The sequence below is a fragment of the Trachypithecus francoisi genome, unplaced genomic scaffold (genome assembly GCF_009764315.1).
Source record: "Trachypithecus francoisi isolate TF-2019V2 unplaced genomic scaffold, Tfra_2.0 Lachesis_group13, whole genome shotgun sequence".
Classification (NCBI taxonomy): domain Eukaryota; kingdom Metazoa; phylum Chordata; class Mammalia; order Primates; family Cercopithecidae; genus Trachypithecus; species Trachypithecus francoisi.
The window spans coordinates 68,980,242-69,001,245 of NW_022681458.1; the positions used below are offsets into that span (position 1 = coordinate 68,980,242).

At 37.5% G+C, this 21,004-nt stretch overlaps 1 protein-coding gene across 4 annotated transcripts in view; it reads right to left on the minus strand.

The window, feature by feature from the left end:
• Window positions 1-21,004, minus strand: part of MAP3K20 (mitogen-activated protein kinase kinase kinase 20) — a 195,867-nt gene that overhangs the window by 48,489 nt on the left and 126,374 nt on the right. For all 4 annotated transcript variants that reach the window (XM_033231103.1, XM_033231102.1, XM_033231101.1 and 1 more), the window contains exons 9-11: window positions 16,055-16,129; window positions 9,993-10,099; window positions 2,829-2,964 (exon numbers count right to left, since the gene is read on the minus strand). In XM_033231103.1, coding sequence (XP_033086994.1) covers window positions 2,829-2,964; window positions 9,993-10,099; window positions 16,055-16,129 — 318 coding nt within the window. The remainder of the gene's footprint in view (window positions 1-2,828; window positions 2,965-9,992; window positions 10,100-16,054; window positions 16,130-21,004) is intronic.

A 21,004-nucleotide genomic window follows, 5' to 3' on the forward strand; every position in this document is an offset into this window, starting at 1 on the left:
TTGAGACGGAGTCTCGCTCTGTCGCCCAGGCTGGAGTGCAGTGGCCGGATCTCAGCTCACTGCAAGCTCCGCCTCCCAGGTTTACACGATTCTCCCGCCTCAGCCTCCCGAGTAGCTGGGACTACAGGCGCCCGCCACCTCGCCCGGCTAATTTTTTTTATTTTTTAGTAGAGACGGGGTTTCACCGGGTTAGCCAGGATGGTCTCGATCTCCTGACCTCGTGATCCGCCCATCTCGGCCTCCCAAAGTGCTGGGATTACAGGCTTGAGCCACCGCGCCCGGCAATTTCCTAATTTTTAAACTGAAGTTGGAGCTGAGTTTTTAAAAAGTAGCTCGCTCTTTTGGGAAAAACCCTCCTGGAGTTGTTAGTTCAATAACTTTAATTTCATATCATTCAACTGAAAAGTATCCATTATATGGAAGAAAACAATTGATTTAGATCCTTAAACACTGGAAACAGGATGTTATTTCCCTGGCAGTCAAACATCTCAGCTTCTGAAATTTGTTTTCAATTGTAAGATATTCTCAGGAACTCTTTGTGGCTCATTGTATTATTTTGAGCGTCATTCCTCACATTAGGTTTGACTCTAAAGATCTCTATAAATGTTTCTCAGATAAGCCTGTATTCTTAAAATAAATAAAATGTTCACATCAAGCTTCAACTATAATTAGAAAATAAACATTATCCATATTTATGCATAAAGGATTAATCTCCCCAAATATCATTAACTAATGTTTTAGTTTTAGGAAAGAAAATAGTGCCCTTGAAATTAATCGAATGATTCAATTTTTTATGAAGTTATATAAATGTTAAACTTACATAATTAAGACAAGGCCACATACAGGAAGTCTTAACCTCCAGCCACTTCCTTTTTAAAAGGTTTATTTCATCTTTCTCTAAGAAATCTCAGTTAAAGCTAAACAGAAACTGATGTGAGGACAAAAGAAAATACCTACTTACAAAATATCTGAACATAAACTTTCTTTCCTTCAGAAATACCAGCTCTAAGCAGAAGAGACATTAAAAGCAAGTACTGTAAAGAAAGAAAACTTATCTCCCATAAGGAAAAAAAGAAGAAAATCTCATTGAGATTGTGCTACAGGCTGTCCATTGTTAGTGGTGGCCCCCAGAGCAGTTCCTTCACAGAAAGTTTCGTGGGGTTAAAAACTCAAGCAGGCAACCTACCGAGCACACAGAGCTTTACTGCAGAGCGTTTTATTATTTATTATGAAACTATGTTACTAAGAGCAATAATTATGTGCAAGGCAGCCCGTTTCTTAGCAAAACCGATGCCAATAAACTAAAGAAAGGTTCTGAAGCATATGTGAATGGCTAAAGTTTTTTCTTACAATACTACATTCAGAAAGAGTCAGGCCATGCAATGCTTTTACGGCTTTAGATTTCAATGCATTTTAAAACAAAACAAAACTTTGCAGACTTCAGAAGCTGTGCTCTAGGGACAAGGTCACATTTTTGCTCCTGTCCCTCATGAGCTCTGGGAGAAGCACTGCTCCCGTGCAGATCCCTAGAGTGAGGCTCTCAGAGGCTGCCTGCTGACACCACGTCAGCCAGAACAGGAAACTTCCCTCATCGTTTTTCTCACCAGCTAAGTTAAATTCACAGATAAAAGTGGCACTTTTAAAATGTTCCATGGTAGTGTTATGGATAGCAATTTAGTTCATTCTGGAATTCCCTGGAGAACCAAAGTCCTTTTTTTCCACAATGAATCTGATAGTAAACATTTAGCTTCATTGTATTTTCCTTGTTTGGATATCACGTTGCTTCTCCACGCAAGTTGGGAAGGAGACAAACTATTTTATTCTTTAGACACTGGAAAATACTTTCCAATTGGGCATTGGCCGCTTAATGAAGATTAAGACTTTTAAAGATAGGAAAGCTTTTTGAAGACCACAAAATGAATGGCATTTCAGTATTTTTGGCATAATCACCATAGCAACTATCAAAAATGAATTTAAAATATATGTTTACTTTTAATCTACTATTACCTGGGTAATTTTAAGTGAACAAATATTGCCCATCAAAAACCCTGGGAAAAAACAATTATAAATGTATACTTAATTCCTGAAAATGTTATGCCATTTAAAATAGGAAAGAATGCTGAAATTTGATTAGACTTTAATAATATCATATCAGCATGTAAGCTCAAGGTTACTGTATAACCAGTGAAATGCTTAAAAAGAATTTTTATATTCCTCTAAATACAAGACTTGGGAGAAAACAAGATACTGCCTAGGTGTAATAAATACTGAAAGCTTGTCCAGAGAGAATCTTTTTCCAATATTTTGCTGCCCCTGATCATAACACTAAATTGAGTATGAAATATTAATGCTTCTCATTTGCATGTCATCATGGTTAGCTTCATTTTAGAAGGAAAACATGGTTAAGTTCTGACACATCAAAGACTCTGTTAGTCAGTGAGCTGCTGGAGTTACAGTTATTAATGACTGAGCGGCTAGAAGGAGTTAATCAGCACCGAGGTGCATGTTCTGAGATTGAGCAGATGGTGTGAAAATACATCGGATTTTATTATTGTAATTCTAATATACAAACACACTGACAGAATAACAGTTCTTAAGGAAGGAGCCAGAAATAGGATAAGCTTTTCTTTTAAATCTCTGGCATTTTATTAATTGAAATTAGGTATGAACGCCGCTTGAGTCCACACGCTGGCCCTTTGATACACAGGCGTGAGGCAGGAAATGAGGAGGGGCAGCGGGAGGCAGGGGAAGAGGTGCCATGCTGCCATGCTCAGCCGCGCAGACTACAAGCAGCATGTGGAAAGACGGCGAAGGGGGAGGGTACTCACCGGGGTGTTGGACTGCTCTGTCAGCTTTTGCTCCCACATCTTTAAACGTCTTTCTCGTTCTTTAAGCTCCTGCTCCTTAAAGCTGAGATCACGCTCTAGTTTCTTTAGCCTTTCAAGAGTTGCCTCAATTTCGCACCTGCACAGGGATAGCTGGTGTAAGTCTCAACTTTACTTAAGAGACATCAAGCGCTTAGTGGGTCCATCAGAATGCTAATCAAAATAAAAGACAAATGCCGGTGCTTTAAAAATCAACCAGGAAGCTGCCGGAGGAGAAGGAATCTTTCATGTCCTTAAATATTAAGAGGTAGTTTCTAGCTTGGAAAAATAAGCTCAAAATATTTCAACAAAGCGTTGAAGAGCCACTGGGGTGCAGCATAAGCTATGGAGCTGATGTCCTGGTACAACCATTTAGTAAATGCTTACTTTTATCTAGCTCTTTACAGTTTGTAAGTGCTGTTATCCATGATCTCATCTTATTCCCATAACAGTCCCAAGAAACAGGTATTAATCTCACAATATAGGTGGGAAAATGATATTCAGGTTAGGTGTTAAACAACACGCCATCAGTAAGTGGTTGAGATGACACTTTGGGCTACTCATTGGCTGAGTAACCCAAGCAATCAATTGACTAACCTGACTCAGTTTCCTCGGTTGTAAGGGGTGGTGGTTATAGAACATTAGGGTTCCCCTACCTGCCTGATCCTTAGACTTACATAGGCAACTTGTTTTTCAAAAAAATCACACACCAGAACCCAATAAAACATGGATTTCTAGGACCCTTCCTTAGAGCTCATGAGTCAGTAGGCCTGGGTGGGACCCTGGAATTTTCATTATTTTGGAAAAGACCCGAGTAATTTTTACAATCAGGCAAGTGTAGAAAACCCTGGGCCAGATGAACTCTAAGGTTCCTTTTAATTCTAATAATTTTTAAAGGAAGTTATCTCCCTTAGTGTCTATAGGCCAACCAACCTCACCACTTGGAACCATATGCCATGTTACAGAAATTTGTCCTTCACAGAAAGTGGAACTGGTACCATGGCTCAGCACAAACGGTTTTCTCCTTTAGGGCTGTCGCAATGTTTAAGTCTAAATTTATGTTTTCAGAACTGAAAGTTCTTTCCCTTGAGTTTCTGAAAAGCCTGTAAGTAAGCAACAATACTGAGAGAATGAGGGAGAGGGAGAGGGAAGTCAAGGCTAGAGAAGGCACTGGAGAGAAGGATGCAGAAGAAGATGGGAACTGGGTGACTATTGCAGAATAGCTGCTGGATGCTGCCAGCTGCTGCTTCCAGGTGCCGCTGAGGCAGTCCTGTGTTGCGACGGCATAATCATGATTGAGATGTTGACTATGGAAGGTAGAAGCCCCCACATCTAAGTTAATGAATATATGTAACTAAAGTCTGCCTTTTTCTTTCTAGGGAGAATAACAGTAAGTAAACAGCTTACTCTTATTGGAACATTCCAATGCTCTTACAGATACTAACCAAATGAATGAAAACAAAAAGTTCTGGACATTCACTGGCAAAATCCAACTCTGAACAGGTATGGAGGTGGGTCTGGATTTGGCTCAACACTTTACTTCCCTACTTGTCTGAAATGCACCTCAGAGCAAGGGAGGCAGCAATCAGGTGTAAAAAGCCTCTGCTGCGCCGCCCACAAATATCAACACCCATCCCTTTTACTGGTGCCATTTGAAAAATCATAAAAGGCTGTAAGTCATATTACAGTCCCTAAAGAAGGCAGTGAATCAGCCATCTTTCAGAATTATGACTGTACCATAAAATCCAAATTTTATCCCTGATATTTCGGATAAAAATATTATGACTATGCACGTAAACAAAGTTTTTATTTTTCAATGGAAGACTGAGGGGAAAAAATCAGTGTGAAAAACCTTAGGGTAAATTTTTGTCACAAAAAAAGAAAAGACTCAGCCATCTTCAGTCAGTGAAGCGGTCAGTAGGCGGCAAGGGGGTGGTGGGAGCTGGTTGGGCTCAGTGTGTGATGGCAGAGGCCTGGGCCAGGGTCTACACGGCGCTTCTGCCAACCCAGTCCCCACGCCCCTGCCAGTGAGACTAATCTCACTGCTGTTCTTTTAGACCAGGGTAAATGGCCACTACATTCTATTTCACTTGTAATTTAAGCCAAAGATGCATCTCAAGTTCCAGTTCTGGGAGCCTACTGCGATTGTGAGCACTTCTGGAAAACGGATCAAGAGTTAAACGTACGGGAGGCTGTGACACAGAAACTAACACCGAGTAAATCTCTGTCCTCAATCTGTCTCCTCAGGCCCAGCTTTCCAACAGCACTCCCGACACTGCCGAGTCTGATATCGTGTGGGAGGTTATATGCCATTAGAGACGTGACCCCAACCCGGGGACGACATAAAAACAGCTGCTCCCTTGGTTTTTCTGGTGCATTGTTTTGCATCAAATGCATTTGTTGATAGATTTATATAACCTTCTTGTTCTAAAAATATAGTTTAAATGTCTTAGTTGATGAAAATTATGGTCTTCTCGTAAGCCAAATCCAATCAAGGTCAATGTCAAGTAGTATCAATTTTCCATATGCCAAAAACAGGCAATGAACTGTAATTATCCTCTTTCATCAGACAGAAACTTACTTTGAAATAAAAGGTCAATTTGTAAAAAGAGTGATATAGCGTATATATTACATGGTAAATGTATAATCTGTTTATTAAATGTAGTGTTATATATTACATGATTTGTGCTAACATTGCACAAATTGTTTTGATCTCTGGGCTTTGTTTTTAAGAAGGCATGTCATGGTGAGAGTACTTTGGTCACCACGGGAAACACAACCAACCAAGTGTTTTGCCAAGAGACACAGATCTGAACGCTCATCACAATACTGCGTGCCTCGTTCCGTGCAGGTTGCCACAGATCTACAGACAATTACATGGTTAATGAAAATCCAAAACAGGACCAACAGGATGACACATTTTCTGTTCTTAATGCTTATTGCCATTATTGCTAGTAAGTCAATGAGAGGAGAAACAAGCTGAAGGTCTGATGAATAAGGAAAAGTCTGACACTAGATTTTGTTCCTATCATTTATTAGGTCAAAGGAAAGAACACAGTTTATGTGGTTTTTAATAATGTAGTTTTAAAAAGAGTTTTCAGAATAACCATTCAGTTTTCTAAAAATACAAGTTGCATCTGGTCTATGTGTAGCGGAAGCTCTACCAGAAAATAATCATTTGCCAGAAACACCACAGCAGGATTGGAATCAGGCTTCACTGTGATCACTGTGACTCTAATTTACTAAAACACTCTTTGGACACTAGTCATGTGGTTTCAGACACTAGATAAAAGTTGGGGGGAAAGAGGGAGTAGTTCGAATGTGTTGTCTTTTGAAATGTTGAGATTATCTGATAAAAACACATAATTCTTTTCAGGAATTTACATATTGAGTTAGACATCTTAATAACCTAAAATGATCATGCCCTGTAATATTTCTCTTAGCTAAAAAGGAATTCATTCAAGTGAATATTGCATACTAATGAGAAGACAGCATGACAATGGCCACAAGTCTAGTAACCGCACTGTATAGCATGGGTGCAAGGGCAGGCTGTGTTACCAGACCACCCAGGTTCTGTTACTGTATTCTGTACTGGGTTCTGTTCTCAGTACTATATGATTTTGAGCAAGTTACTCAATTTACCTTTGCATCTGTGATATAATTTAGGGTTGCTATGGGGATTAAAAAAGAAAATCTAAATGAAGTGCAAGCATCTGGTAAAAACCTAATAAGTGACAACTATGTTTATTATTATTAAAATTACTATTATAGTCCTCTCTGTTTTTAACCAATTGCCTACTTCAGTGAAAACAGCTCTGCTGCTTCTCAAACTGTGGTTTACTGGTTCAGGTCAGGATATATATTCTCTCTCCAGCTCTCAGAACAGGATTAACAGTTCCTGAAAGATGAGGAGGCCCCCTAGGCAACTGTATTCCTTTTACTAAAATACATCACTGTATTTTACTTCCTTTTTCCCCCATTGTCAATCATCAGTTTCATTTCCCTCACTTTCACCTTCAAGCATTTTAAAAATTGAATTTATCATGCAACTAGTCCATGTTTAATGTGGAAGAAGTAGGAAATAAAGATATACAAATAAAAAACACTCTCTATAATTCCATCACCCACTGACAACACTGATTTTTTGATACTTTTCTCTGTGTACATATACACAATAATATATTTTATAAAAAATATAATCATTCTAAACAAACTAGACTGTAGGCTCTACTTTGAAATCATTTATCAGACCTGTGATTTTAGGAATGACCTTATTATTCTGTGTATGGAGATATAATCATTTTTAATTTATTTTTATTCTCTGTTTATTGTACTTTATACCATTTCTGGTTTACCCTTCTCAATGATGCTTTGCTGAATAAGTGTCCCTACATTTTTGCACAGCTTTCTCATTTCTTTTCTTTTCTTTTTTCTTTTTGAATAGGATCTCACTCTGTAGCCCAGGCTGGAGTGTAGTGGCCTGATCTCAGCTCAATGCAGACTCGACCTCCCCAGCTCAAGTGATCCTGTCACCTCAGCCTTCTGAGTAGCTGGGACCACAGGTTAGAGTAACAATGCCCAGCTAATTTTTTTTATTGTGAGTAGAGATGAGGTTTCTCTATGTTGCCCAGGCTAGTCTCGAACTTCTGGGCTCAAGCAATCTTTCACCTCGGCCTCTCAAAGTGTTGGGATTACAGGTGTGAGCCACCACGCCTGGCCTTGTTGACATACTTTAAAAGACTCCCTATCTTGGTATTAAAATCTTACTAACCCCTTCGATAATAGATCAAATAGCATTTTCTCCAGAATCCTTTTACCATGTCCTTGGACTAGATCAGATTTCATGGTTATCTGCTCTCTAGTATATTTCTCTGTCATGATACTTGTCAAAATAGAAATGAGATCGTTTTGAATGTATTTAATAGTTTAACATTGGACACTTGGGCTGGAGAGCTCCATGTGCCCTGGGACTCTTGTGCTCATTGCTACAGCCCAGTACCAGAATGGTACCAGTTGTTCTCACACCAGCAGAAGTTCAATGAACGGATAATGAATGAATGAATGAATGAATATAAGAAGTACTTTTGTCATGGCAAACAAATTGACTTACATATTTATATTCTCTTGTATAATATCAAAATCTCTTTTTATATTATTACCACCATGGTAATTTTCTCTCTTGCTTCCCCAAATATTTACTAAGCAAATGCTGTGTTCAAGGCACATTTTGATGTTGTGAGTGATGAGCAAACGTGATTGTCTGCCTCTCTCACATTTCAGCCCGTGAGACACACATTAAACAACTAACTGCCAAATTACTTCTTAATTCCAATAGCGGTAAAGCCTATGAAGGAGATGCTGTCAGAGCACATAAAGTGGAACCTGATCTGGCCTGGGGTCAGGAAGCCTTTCCCTGCAGATTTATTATTCAACTGCTATGTGAATGATGAACAGGAGTTAAGGTGGGGTGTGACGGCAGGCGTTGTTCACAGCTGAAATGGGATAAGTTTTAAAGAGAGGAAACTGTGCTTGTAAAGACCCTGAATGGGGAGAAATATGCATCTGTTGAGGGACTGAAAGCCAGAAATTAAGGGGAGAATGATCTTCTTAAGCTGACGCTGGTGAGGCCAGAGTACTGAGGGTCTTGTGAGTCTTGGTAAGTATTCTGGTCCTTTTTTTTTTTTTTGAGACCGAGTCTTGCTCTGTCACCCAGGCTGGTCTTGAACTTCTGGGCTCAAGTGATCCACCCGCCTTGGCCTCCCAAAGTGCTGGGATTACAGGCGTGAGCCACTGTGCCAAATATTCTGGTCTTTGTCTTAAGAGCAATGGGAACTCATATATGGATTTTAAAGGAGAGGAGAGTGATCTGATGACATGTATACTCATCTCTTACTGCAAAAAACAAATATTACTTATATGTTTTGTTTTGTTAATTATCTCAGCCCAGAAAAAAAGTCTGTTATACCCAGACTTGAGCTCACTGTGTAATTTTTGTATCCCTAAATAAAAATTCATTTACCTCACTGGCCCTAGATAGATATTTCAAAGGAATAAAAACAAATAAGGTTATTGTAAAACAACAAACAGAAAGCCCAAAGAAGTATCTAGCAACAGGAGTAAACGCAGTAATTTTCAAAGTGCATGCAGTATTCATTTGGCATCAGCAGATGGCGTAAGGCGTCATGTTACTGCCCACGGCTATCAGGAGCAGAGATGAAGTTACCTAAATCTCTGCTGAGTCAGGGGGGGAATAATGTCAGCTTCCAAACATGCTATTTATATTCATGCATCATGTGACCTGGCTCAAATATTTCATCCTGGGTTTACTCTTCCACTCATACAATACAATTTTCTCATTACTAAGTTTATTCAACAAGCTTTAAAAGGATTTATGACATCCAAAGTTTTCTTTTAAGAGTATTTTTTATAGTCTCCCTGTCCCCCTCCACTAGCAGCCACAGTGCTCTGCAAATTTCAAGGTAAACAGTATTCCTGTTTCTTACGGAACAGAGAACAAAGCTTCCTAACAAAGCATAAACACAGAGAAATGTCTGGTAACCATCTTTTGTCTCAGAAGATATGATTTCAATTTTTTTTTTTTTTTTGAGATGGAGTTTCACTCTTGTTGCTCAGGGTGGAGCGCAATGGTGAGATCTCAGCTCATTGCAACCTCTGCCTCCAGGTTTGAGTGATTCTCCTGCCTCGGCCTCCCGAGTAGCTGGGATTATAGGCATGTGCCACCACACCCGGCTAATTTTTTGTATTTTTAGTAGAGACGGGGTTTCCCCATGTTGGTCAGGGTGGTCTCGAACTCCTGACCTCAGGAGATCCACCCACCTCGGCCTCCCAAAGAGCTGGGATTACAGGCGTGAGCCACTGTGCCAGGCCTCAATATTCTTTTCAAATACTTACAGAAGGCAACAAACTTGGAGAAACACTATTTCTTGCTTACTTATGAAATTCAGGACTTATAAGATTTCCAACATCATAAAAAAATCTTTTTAATTTTTCTCCTAAGCTATGCTCAGAAATCAGGACTGTCATTCAGATCTCTGGTTCTCGTCTTCATTGAGACGAGTGATGGTCTTTCAAAGCCAGACGCTGTGGCCTGGTGTCGGGGCTACCCACCTCCACTCCGCCTTGTTGTGCAGGAATGAGTTACACTTGTCAGGAAGGCTTGTGTCATTTGACATGGACTCCAGGATTGAAATGATTTGCTTGAACGATGGCCGTTTCTGAAGAAGAGAAAATAAGTAATCATTCGTTGGGACTTAAGAAAGGAGATATTTAAGAGAAAACATAGATACTACAAGCATAGTAATAAACTCAACCCACCGTAACAAAATAAAACATGATGCAATGTCCTGATGTAGTTATTTTACACTCATCAGATCACTCAGGTTTAGGGAACCGTATTCTTTATTCTCAGTGAACTATTCACATGGAGAGATTCAGATGTTGTTTTTCTATCATGTGGCCTAAGGTTGGGATAATTCATGTTTTTTTCCAGGAAGAGAGAACACTAATTCTCTTTTAGTTATGATTAAGAACTCCTAAAAGGGAACAGTGAAGTCCTTTAAAAACCTACGTGACAAAGCTGGTAAAAAGTTAATGGTAGACTGTGTGTGGTGGGTATGTTAGTGTTCACTGTAAAATTCTTTCCACTTTTCTTTGTTTGAAAATTTTTATGATAAAGTGTTGGGGGGAAATCTATCTATCAATCTACTGGAACTAATAAAATTTTCCAAATTGGTTTGTCAGAAAAAAAAATTCAGGTACTATGCTGATCACCTGGGTGAGGAAATCATCTGTACACCAAACCTCCGTGACACACAATTTACCTGCATAACAAACCTGGCCATGTGCCCCTGACCCTAAAAGTAAAGTTAAAAAAAAAAAAGAAAAAAAAAAAACCCAATTTTAAAGCCATCATAACTTCACTGTTCTCAATATTTATTTTCTGTTATAATTGGCTTTAGTGCTAAGACACTATAAGGTACTGTTCAGTAGAAATGAGAATTAAGTGTGTTTCTTCAGCTAGCAGTAACTATAACTATTCTAGTCTATCTCTTTAGACTGTAGCCAAGGTTGAGACAAAAGGTTAAAACAAAAATAGAGAAAGATAATAAAAAGGATGATGCACATTCTCACTTCATCATGCCTCATAATTACACCATTACTGAACAAATTATAGTTGCAGCAATTAAAACATGCATTTTAATTTAAGAGCACAAACACAAGAAGAAACAATGTTGAGGTGGCTTGCTCTCAGGATTTAAGCGCTTCCTACATTACTAAGAAAAGCAATTTTTCCATTTCTCAGAAATATAAAAACCTAGGATATATATTGAGTTCTGCCGTTATTATTCTCTTTCAAGGGCACTTGTGTGCATGTGTGTGTCTGTGTCTTTCCTTGAAAAGGGCATACATAGATAAATGTTACTGATATATATTAAGCCTTCTAATAAGCAAAGAGGAAAACGCCTTAAGTAGGAAGCTTGAAAAGTGTTCTATTTATCTTCTTTAACTTTGTCCTCCTCTTAATTTCTCCCAGCACGTATCAGGTTTTAAAATGATTTTTTTGTTTGTTTGTTTGTTTTTTTGAGACAGAGTCTCACTCTGTGGCCCAGGCTGGAGTGCAGTGGCGTGATCTTGGCTCACTGCAAGCCCTGCCTCCTGGGTTCAAGCAATTCTCCTGCCTCAGCCTCCCGAGTAGCTGGGACTACAGGCGACCACCAATCACCATGCCCAGCTAATTTTTTTTTTTTTTTTGTATTTTTAGTAGAGACGGGGTTTCACCGTGTTAGCCAGGATGGTCTCGATCTCCTGACCTCGTGATCTGCCCACCTCGGCCTCCCAAAGTGCTGGGATTACAGGCGTGAGCCACCACACCCGGCCTTTTTTTTTTTTTTTAAAGACAGTCTTGCTCTGTTGCCCAGGCTGGATGGAATGCAGTGGCGTGATCATAGGTCACTGCAGCCTCAACCACCAGGGCTCAACCAATCCTCCTGCCTCAGCCTCCCAAGTAGCAGAGACTAAAGGTGTTTGCCACCATGGCTGGCTAATTTTTTAGTTTTTTGTTCAGAGGGGTCTCGCCATCTTGCCCAAGCTGGTCTCAAACTCCTTGTCCCAAGTGATCTTCCTGCCTCAGCCTCCTAAAGTGATGGGATTACAGGCATGAGCCATTGTGCCTGGCCAGAAAAATGTTTTAATCATTTGCATAAGAGCTAATTATATAATAAAGGACTTTCATTTTGCAAGGAAAAGCAGCAGGAGGAGCTTATGAATTTTTAAAGAATAATTTCCCTACATTTAATCATTCTTTTTTTTTTTTTTTTAAATAAGGTGAAACTCTTCTGTAATTGGATGACCAGCATCCCTAGAAAAAATTTTATAGTCAGAACCTACTCTTGGATAGAGGTTATCAAAGTGAACATTTAAGAGGTGATAACAATATAGATTTTTTGTGGTAATACTGTTCTATGAATATTCTGGTTACAGAATACATATTTGGTCTAGGATCTCATATAAATTCCTCTGAGGGGGATTACGTTCCTTTTAGTCATTATTTTGCTTATTCAAAAAAATTAAAATAAAAACTGGGACCATTTATGAAGCATCTACATACATTATTTCTCTATTTGTTACCTTCATTTTATAGGTAAGAACAAGTCTCAGAAGAGTAGGAAGTGCCCAGCATCACACAGGAAGTTACAGAACCAAGGGCTCTGTTCCTAAACTCTTCAACATCTTTTATCACGTAAGGGTAAGATACTACTTCCTATTGAATTTATGACTTCAACTTATTATTATTATTATTTTTGGAGATGGAGTCTTGCTCTGGCACCCAGGCAGGAGTGCAGTGGCGCGATCTTGGCTCAGTGCAACCTCCGGCTCCTGGATTCAAGTGATTCTCCTGCCTCAGCCTCCCAAGTAGCTGGGATTACAGATGCGTGCCACCACGCCCAGGTAATTTTTTGTATTTTAGTAGAGACGGATTTCACTGTGTTGCCCGGCTGGTGTCGAACCCCTGAGCTCTGGCAATCCACCTGCCTCGGCCTCCCAAAGTGCTAGAATTACAGACGTGAGCCACCGCACCAGGCTAACTTATTTTTTTCCCTATTTAGAAATGTCATTTTAGGACCTAAACCAATACCCACCTTTCCTTTCTTTCTCCTTCTCTTCAATAAAATATTTTGAGCACCTGTTCTCCTTCTCTTCAATAAAATATTTTGAGCACCTGTTGTAAGCCACTAGAAGGACTTGACATTTATGTAATATCAGCTTCCTCTTGCATACATCACCACCTCTGCCCCGACCCTCATTGCAAAAGAACACCATTTCTATAGGTGGCCTGAATATTTTAATCTAGATGTCAATACTCTAAAAATCTAAGGACTTAAAAAAAAAGAAAGTACTTTAATTAACTATTGCTCTACGTAAGTGCATAGGACTGGCACTAACTTCTGGTTGAACTGCTACATATTTCTAGCCAGAAAATGCATGTACCTCTCAGGAAATGTACTGTGGTCTGGCTACTTCAGGCAACAACAAATTGGGCATCTACTTTCCAAACTGATGTAATGTGCAATAGGGAAACACATGTAACAATTTACCTCTACACCCTTATAAAGCTTCAGTACATCTAGTAAGAAACTATGTCTTCAAAAATACAGCTGTACCAGGTAAGGCCCAGACTGTGGTTTAGGAAAAGAAGTGCTAAGCCTGAGGTGGGATAAATAGAATAATCAAGGAAGACTTGATGATGAAATATTCAGAGGAGAAAGAAAAGAACAAAGAGAACAGGTTTGGGAATGAAAGTATGTAAGTGTGTCTAGAGGAGATCAGCAGTGAGAGAGTTGGAAATGTGGGCTGTGGCCAGGTATTTAACCAAATCAAATACAGGGGACATGTCATTGTTTAATCAGAAGAAAATATCACGGATTTAGAAAATAAAAATCAATCTTAAACTTCCTTTATACTTCATGTGGCTGGAATGCAAGATTTCTTTTGTCCTAAAGAAGGGTTAGCTTACTACATGTTAAAGACATACCTGCATGGTTTCAACACTGGGCCTAATGTTCTTGTTGTGTAAGGTGCTTATGGTACCATAAATGTACATTCTTAGAATTTTAATTAATGTGGTATTGAGCGCCCAATTAAGAAATTCAAAACTTGCTTTGCATACTGAAATATAATCACAATTATAGAGGTCTAGTAGCAATAATCAAATTCAATGCAAATAATTTCAGGCAAATTTCTATTTATGTATCACAGAGAAACATATGTCCAAAATGACTTACACATCACAACGGGGATATAACTAGTAAGAAGGACAGGGAAGGGGTAGTATGATACCATTTTAACAGTATAAAATAAATGTTTTAAAGCAAGCTTGAAAATACCTGCTTATAGTTTCTACTGAATTAGTTGCAAAGTATAGGCATTTCTCTTAATGCTTAAAAATCCCTATTCTGCAAAATCATGTACTAAAAATTATAGGGCCTAAATGGGAGTAGGGCAGACCATTTAAAAACCATGCAACTGTGTCATCAAATACTAACAAAAAGAACAACAATCCTAAATAAAATACTAACACAGTTTAAAAACACGATTCTTTAGTAAAAATAATACTAGGAATATCTAGGACTCCACTTAAAAAAAGGGTAAGGGAAGTCTAAAGAATAGGACTGAAAGCAAAGATTTTGCAACATGTACACAGCACAGTTTGTTGCTGGGAGAACTAGGAACAAATTCTTCCAAGTTAAGCTAAGCCAAGCCAAGAAGGACCATGTGGAGTGAATAGGTTTCATAGCACTGGTGTCTTGCTGCCTTGTTGGCTGCATTATTACACTTTGTGCTCAGTGCGGAACAATGTGTTGGGAAACATTATGAACAATCAACATGAATTCTGTGTTATACTAACATAGTCCCCAGTCTCCACTGTCACCAACTGCTTCTGAGTTATTCCCACTAAAGAAACATATTGTAGAAGAACAGACAATATTTTATGGCCATTCTTCTTGGGGGTCAGATTGGAACAGGGTTTAAATTCAGTAAGAAATGTGATTCTTTAGTCTTTCTTTTTAGTCTCTGTTTAAAAGATCAGTAGTAATACTTCTATTTCCACAAAAAAACTGGACAAATTTAAACCATAAAATTTTTGTTCCTTTGAGTGTAACTGCTTTCTTATTCTAATGTTTCACCTGTGAGAATATTTTTTTATTTTTAACTCATTATGGAAAATTCCAAAATACACAAAAGTAGAGATAACAATATCATGAACCTCTATATATTATCACTCAGCTTCAAAAATTATCATGGCCAATCCTGTTTAATCTATACCATCATCCATTTCCCTTCCCTTTATTTTGAAGCAAATCCAAGACTAGCCTATCATTTCATCTGTAAATATTTCCATATGTATGTAAGAGTCTTTTAAAATGATCTTTGCAGGGAAAGGATATGGGCCATTCATGCTCAAATGTGATACGCACATGAAAGCCTAAGCCTTGGAATTTCTCCAACTCTACTGTGGAGCTCAAACACATCACTGATGCTGGACAGGGAGTACATATCAAGATACTCCAGAAGGGCTACTTTTGTCTGCTCTTTGGCTAGAAAAGCAAAACAGTGCACTGGTTAAGAGCAGGGACTGTGCCAGACCTAGTTCATGTCCAGCCCTACTACCTGGGTTCATGTCCAGCTCTACTACCTACTAGCTGTGTGGCCTTGAGCTCATGATGTAACCTCTGTATGTCTTGGTTCTTCATCTGTTAAATGAGGATAATTGAGGCATCTATTTCATAGAGACATTCTGAGGAATAAATGAGTTAACATACATAAAGTGTTTGAAACTATGCCTGGCATATTATAAATACTGTGTCTTAGCCATCTCAATAGCATACAGGTACAATAGTTATTACTAAAAATTAAAAACAAAATAATAAAATTATTTTTACTGAATCCAGAATGTCAAAGCGTGCTATAAGAATGAGTTAATAAGGAGTCTCTAGAGATCAAGATTAAGCAGATGTCAACAGAAAACCTTAACAGTCAATCTGGGGCTCACAGGGGCATCAATCCAGCTTTGCTTTGTAATGAATTTTATTACCCTAAGTTTTAAAAACTGAAAGCCAAGCAAGAGAAATTTCAGAATTCTAAACAATAACAAAAATACATATGTATACCTTGGCATCAGCTTCCCAACACTGATGTAACAGTTCAGCAAAACTTCTGGGGCAACTGCTTGGAATGGTTAATCTCTACAATAGAGACAGGGAAAGAAAACAAAATAAAGCACAGGGATTTATTCATTCATGTCAGCAAACACTATTTGAAGGGTCATAATACAGTTAATTTAAGAACATAATCAAGGCATGAAGTTTAAAGCTTCCATTGAGTAATATGTGACAGGTGACAATTTATGTTTAGATTTGTAATCTCTAAAGACTCATACTTTTTCTTGAAAGGGAACTGTAGTGAACGGAGAAGTCAGGTTCAGTACAACTAATGCAACAAAACATAAAATATCTAAACAGAACTACAGTAGGAGGGGGCAAGTCGGAACTGAAATACTAAATATAAAACCACACATCACTGTGCTTTTATAGGCAACTTACGATATATGTAAATAGGCCAGGTAACTAGAAACCAGTTTAGCTTTGGCAGCAGGTATACAACTCTGAAAACATCTGAGCACAGATCACAGAGATAATTTTAAAAACTGTTCATTTCTCAGTGGTAAATAAGACATTCTGAATGTGTGACTGATTATGGCTTTGTTTTGGTCAAACCCATATACTTTAAGGACCTGATACGACAAAAATTATAACGTGAGGATGGTCCTGTTCTAACATCCTACAGTGGTGCTTCTCACAAAACTCGTGGTGCCTCTATTCCACAGAAGCATTTGTGTTTGTTTTAGAGACTGGTGGGTTGCAACCGACTTCTAAGTATAACAGGTCAGGAATGCTAGACAATTCAATATACCATAAAATCCTGCATGACCAAGAACTCCCTTGTATCCCACAAAATTTCAAAATTTCAAATGCCCCATTTACATTCATGTAAGTAAAACAAGCAAACAATGAGGTTTATAATTTTCTGGGCCTGGAATCTAACTCTAACTTACAAATAAACAGAAAGTATTTTTTTGAACAGTTTTAAGATACACTGAACTTTGCAGAATGCATCTACCAAATGAAATAAATCAAAGGCTTATTGATTCTTGCATGATTCATAACTTTATCAAGATTTCTGACAAATATCAACAACAGTGCTACTCCCAGCACTGGAGTCGTTAATACAACCCAACTCCATCCGGATGCATTTGTAGCTGCTGAGTTCTATTTATCCCCTAAAACCTTCCATCATCTCCTCTGGTGTGGTCATGCTTGAGCATTTGTACACTGGAAAACATCTTTCATTTATTTCTCTTTTATATTACAGTTAGAGCATTATGTTAACTTACAATACGATGTGTGTAGGTAGCTGTGTTACCTTTGAATTTCACCTCAAGGGAGTGTAAGGGATTGTTAACATAGTACAAAATGAGCATTGGGTGTGATGGAGTTGAGAACTGCTGTACTAAAAGTGTTAAGACTTATTCTTGCCAAAGAAGTTTTGCAAATAAAAAACTTGAAACTGAATTTAGCTGGATTTGGGGGAGGCTATGAGAAACTAGAAACATAGTTGCCTTGACAAGAAAACTGACAAACTGTATTTTGAGTTACAGATAATCCTAAAATCAAAGCAAAGCAAAGTTGAAAAACAAAACAACTCTCTCCAAACTAAAGGCCGTGCTAAGCACTTTTAAACTTCTAGTCTTGTGATTTCACAGAATAGAACAAGATGTATTAAACTGTACTATTATTTTACTGTAATGTAAACTGCAGACCTTTTGATGAAGGTAACAAAAAAATTCAGGTGTTTACTTTTTAAAATATAAAATGGTTGGGAGGTGGGAACTAATAAAAATAGACTATAATTCCAATTATGCACTTGAAGGTACTCTGTAACTAAAAATAATGAGTTTTCGTCAATGGTAACATTTTTCAATACAACTTTGTCTCAGCATTTTCCTGAGAACTGAATGTGAGCTGGCTGAATACGGAGGATGATCATTTCTGTGATCTTTTCTTACTGAAAAACTGTGTAGATACCACATCGAAGTCATTACACAAGGAGACACAATTATTTTAAATAATCTGACATGGTCAAATATCAGTTAAATCTAGACTCAGACACTTTATGCAATGGATTATTTTGGTGCATTAAAAAGTACTTCAAAATAGAATTCAAAGTATTTAAGTCCTGATTACATAACTGTGGGCATTCCTAATACATGAAAACATTCTGAAATAACCAGATCTTAGCACCAGGTTTGCAATACTACTTAAAACTTCAATATTTTTAAATAAAAGTTTCAAATTAAAATATTTCCCAATCACTAAACTAGGCATGACATTTTTTAAGGACCAAATTCATTTGTGCACCATTTTCTACATAAGATGTAAAATTTTTTTTAAGTCAAGTTTTTATCTTTTTCTAAAGTATAGTCAAGAACAGTGGATTTTTATTAAGATTTCTATGTTAGTCAAATAGTTTTGTTAGTTAGAACACCTTACATGTAAGAATTTAAGTATTTATAAAAATAGAAATTATGCTACCAGAACATTCTGAATGATCACTGATTGAGTTCCATGGAAATGACAAAAGCAAATATACCTATCTGTTCAATTTAAAAAATGTATGAGTAATGCCCTCTTAATTTCATGCCTTCTATAAAGGTTCATTGTTTACTCTGTAAAGTTTAGCAGTGCTTTATGAATCTAGTTTTAATAGGATTTAATATTAGAAAAATGCTTCAACATCTCATTTTATTATTAAGGGATTAGAAGCAAAGATCTTCAGATATAATTTTTAGAAAGTATTGATTTTTCTATAGATGCAAAAAGTAATCTTAAATGGTGAAAATGAGTAAGGTCTATTGTCTGGGTAAGAGTAATGCACCAATCTCAATTCCCTGGTCTTGACAGTATACTACAGACATGTAAGATTTCACCAGTGAGAGAAGCTGGGTGAAGAGTACACAAATTTCTTTAGTTTTTGTTAATTTAAAAAACTTTTTTGGCTGGGCGCGGTGGCTCAGGCCTATAAATCCCAGCACCTTGGGAGGCCGAGGCAGGTGGATCACTTGAGGTCACGAGTTCAAGACCAGCCTGGCCAATATGGTGAAACCCTGTTTCTACTAAAAATAAAAAAAACTTTTTTGAGTCAGGGTGTCACTCTGTCACTCAGGCTGGAGTGCAGTGGTGTGATAATGGTGGCAGCCTTGACCTCCTGGACTCAAGGGACCCTACTACCTCAGTCTCCCCAGTAGGTGGGAGTACAGGTATGCACAACCACACCCAGCTAATTTTTTGATTCTTTGTAATATTTTTGCAAACTCGTGTGAATCTATAATTATTTCAAAATAAAAAGTTAAAAGAAGACAACTCTAATACTTGGATATAGGTATTATAGATGACTAGATAACACTTAAAATGTCTTCCTGAACACTTGAACATGTCATTCTTTATTTAAATGAGGGCTGTTAAAAATACAACTTTCTCTTTTCAACCCATAACCCAAAATATTCAATAGTAAAAATAAAGTCAAAGAATTAGAAGTTGAAGGGATTTTGTACATTATATTTCTTTAAGTCAAAGCCTCAATTTTGTTATGAAATGAAATAAACCCTTGTGAATGATCTTAATGCTATGTCAACAGAATTTATTTTGGAAATGGCTACCTCCATTTGTGAGGTGAAATGAAGATACCTTCTTGAATGGTGATATTGAAAATTACATTGAAACTTAATTTCCATATTTTTGACAGATCAATATTGTACAGAATGAGAATAGTAGATAAATATCCTTGTAATACCCAACTTTACTGAAATTCATTAAAAAGTTGAGAAAATGTATTTCACCATGTAGGCTTTTTTCAAATTACCATAATATTTAATGAATACAGTGTGGGAAGTATTTGAGTAGTCTTCATCAGTTATTAGCTGATCATCAGAACATACCATGAATAAAATAGTAAAGTCTACTTTCTGGGATCTCCGGGGAGAAAAAAGATTGCTTCTGCATGTACAGTGTTGAAGAGGTTCTGAAGGTTATTCATGGGTGATTCCAATCCTCAAGTCAACTATCCAGGCAGCTTCTAAATTCATTTTTTTCTTCAGCTTTAAAAATCCTTCACAGATACTCCAATGTTTTAAAGAGTGCTTTAAAATTTATATCTATTCTGCCACACTTTAGATAAATTATTATTTAAAAATAATGATTCTGTCTTATACATATTTGGAGGGTCCAGTTAGCTTTAAAAAAAAAACAAAAATAAAAAAAAAAAACCTTTCTCCTAGTTTATCTTGGAATAGTGCAGAGGGAAAAAGATTACACTGGATGTTTTGGTTCCAGAGTCTACACAAGGTCAGTAATTTGCTTTGCTTTCATTTGTAAACCCAGAACCAGATTTCTAATCATCTCACTGGCAAAAGAAACAGAACAGAAACAAGTGTGTCTTCATATCATGACAATATCAGTTACCTGTGTGTAAGATCTTATTTAATAGCACATGAGTAATTACTATCACTTTTAATTAAAACAGAACAGCTCCTGTGAAACAATGAGTAAGGCACATTCTTGCATATAACTCCTTTTCATTTCTTAAATTGGCAGCTCTTTCCCATCAGTTTCAGCTATCATCAACATTTCATCCACTCCCGATGAATCAGGAGGAAAAATTATATGGTAACTTTGGATTATGTGATCTAAAAGGTGGAAACTTGGTTTCTCCTAGTCAATAGCAGCTTTTTGATTAATCTAGTTTGTTCCTGCACTCACCTGAGAAGCAGATCAATCTAACTCTTTTAGAGCATTAAAAAGGGAATATTTTTATATATTCACCTTTTTGCAAATTATTTTATTTTAAGGTTGCAGTCTTACCCTTTGTGGAGAGCACAGATAAGATTTGGAAATGAAGAAGTTTTGTGAAATAAAGTAGTTTTGAATTGCAAAGACAATTGCTTGCTTCCATTACATGATCTAAGTTCTCATAATACCTTGATATTGGAAGCTTCATCCTTATGC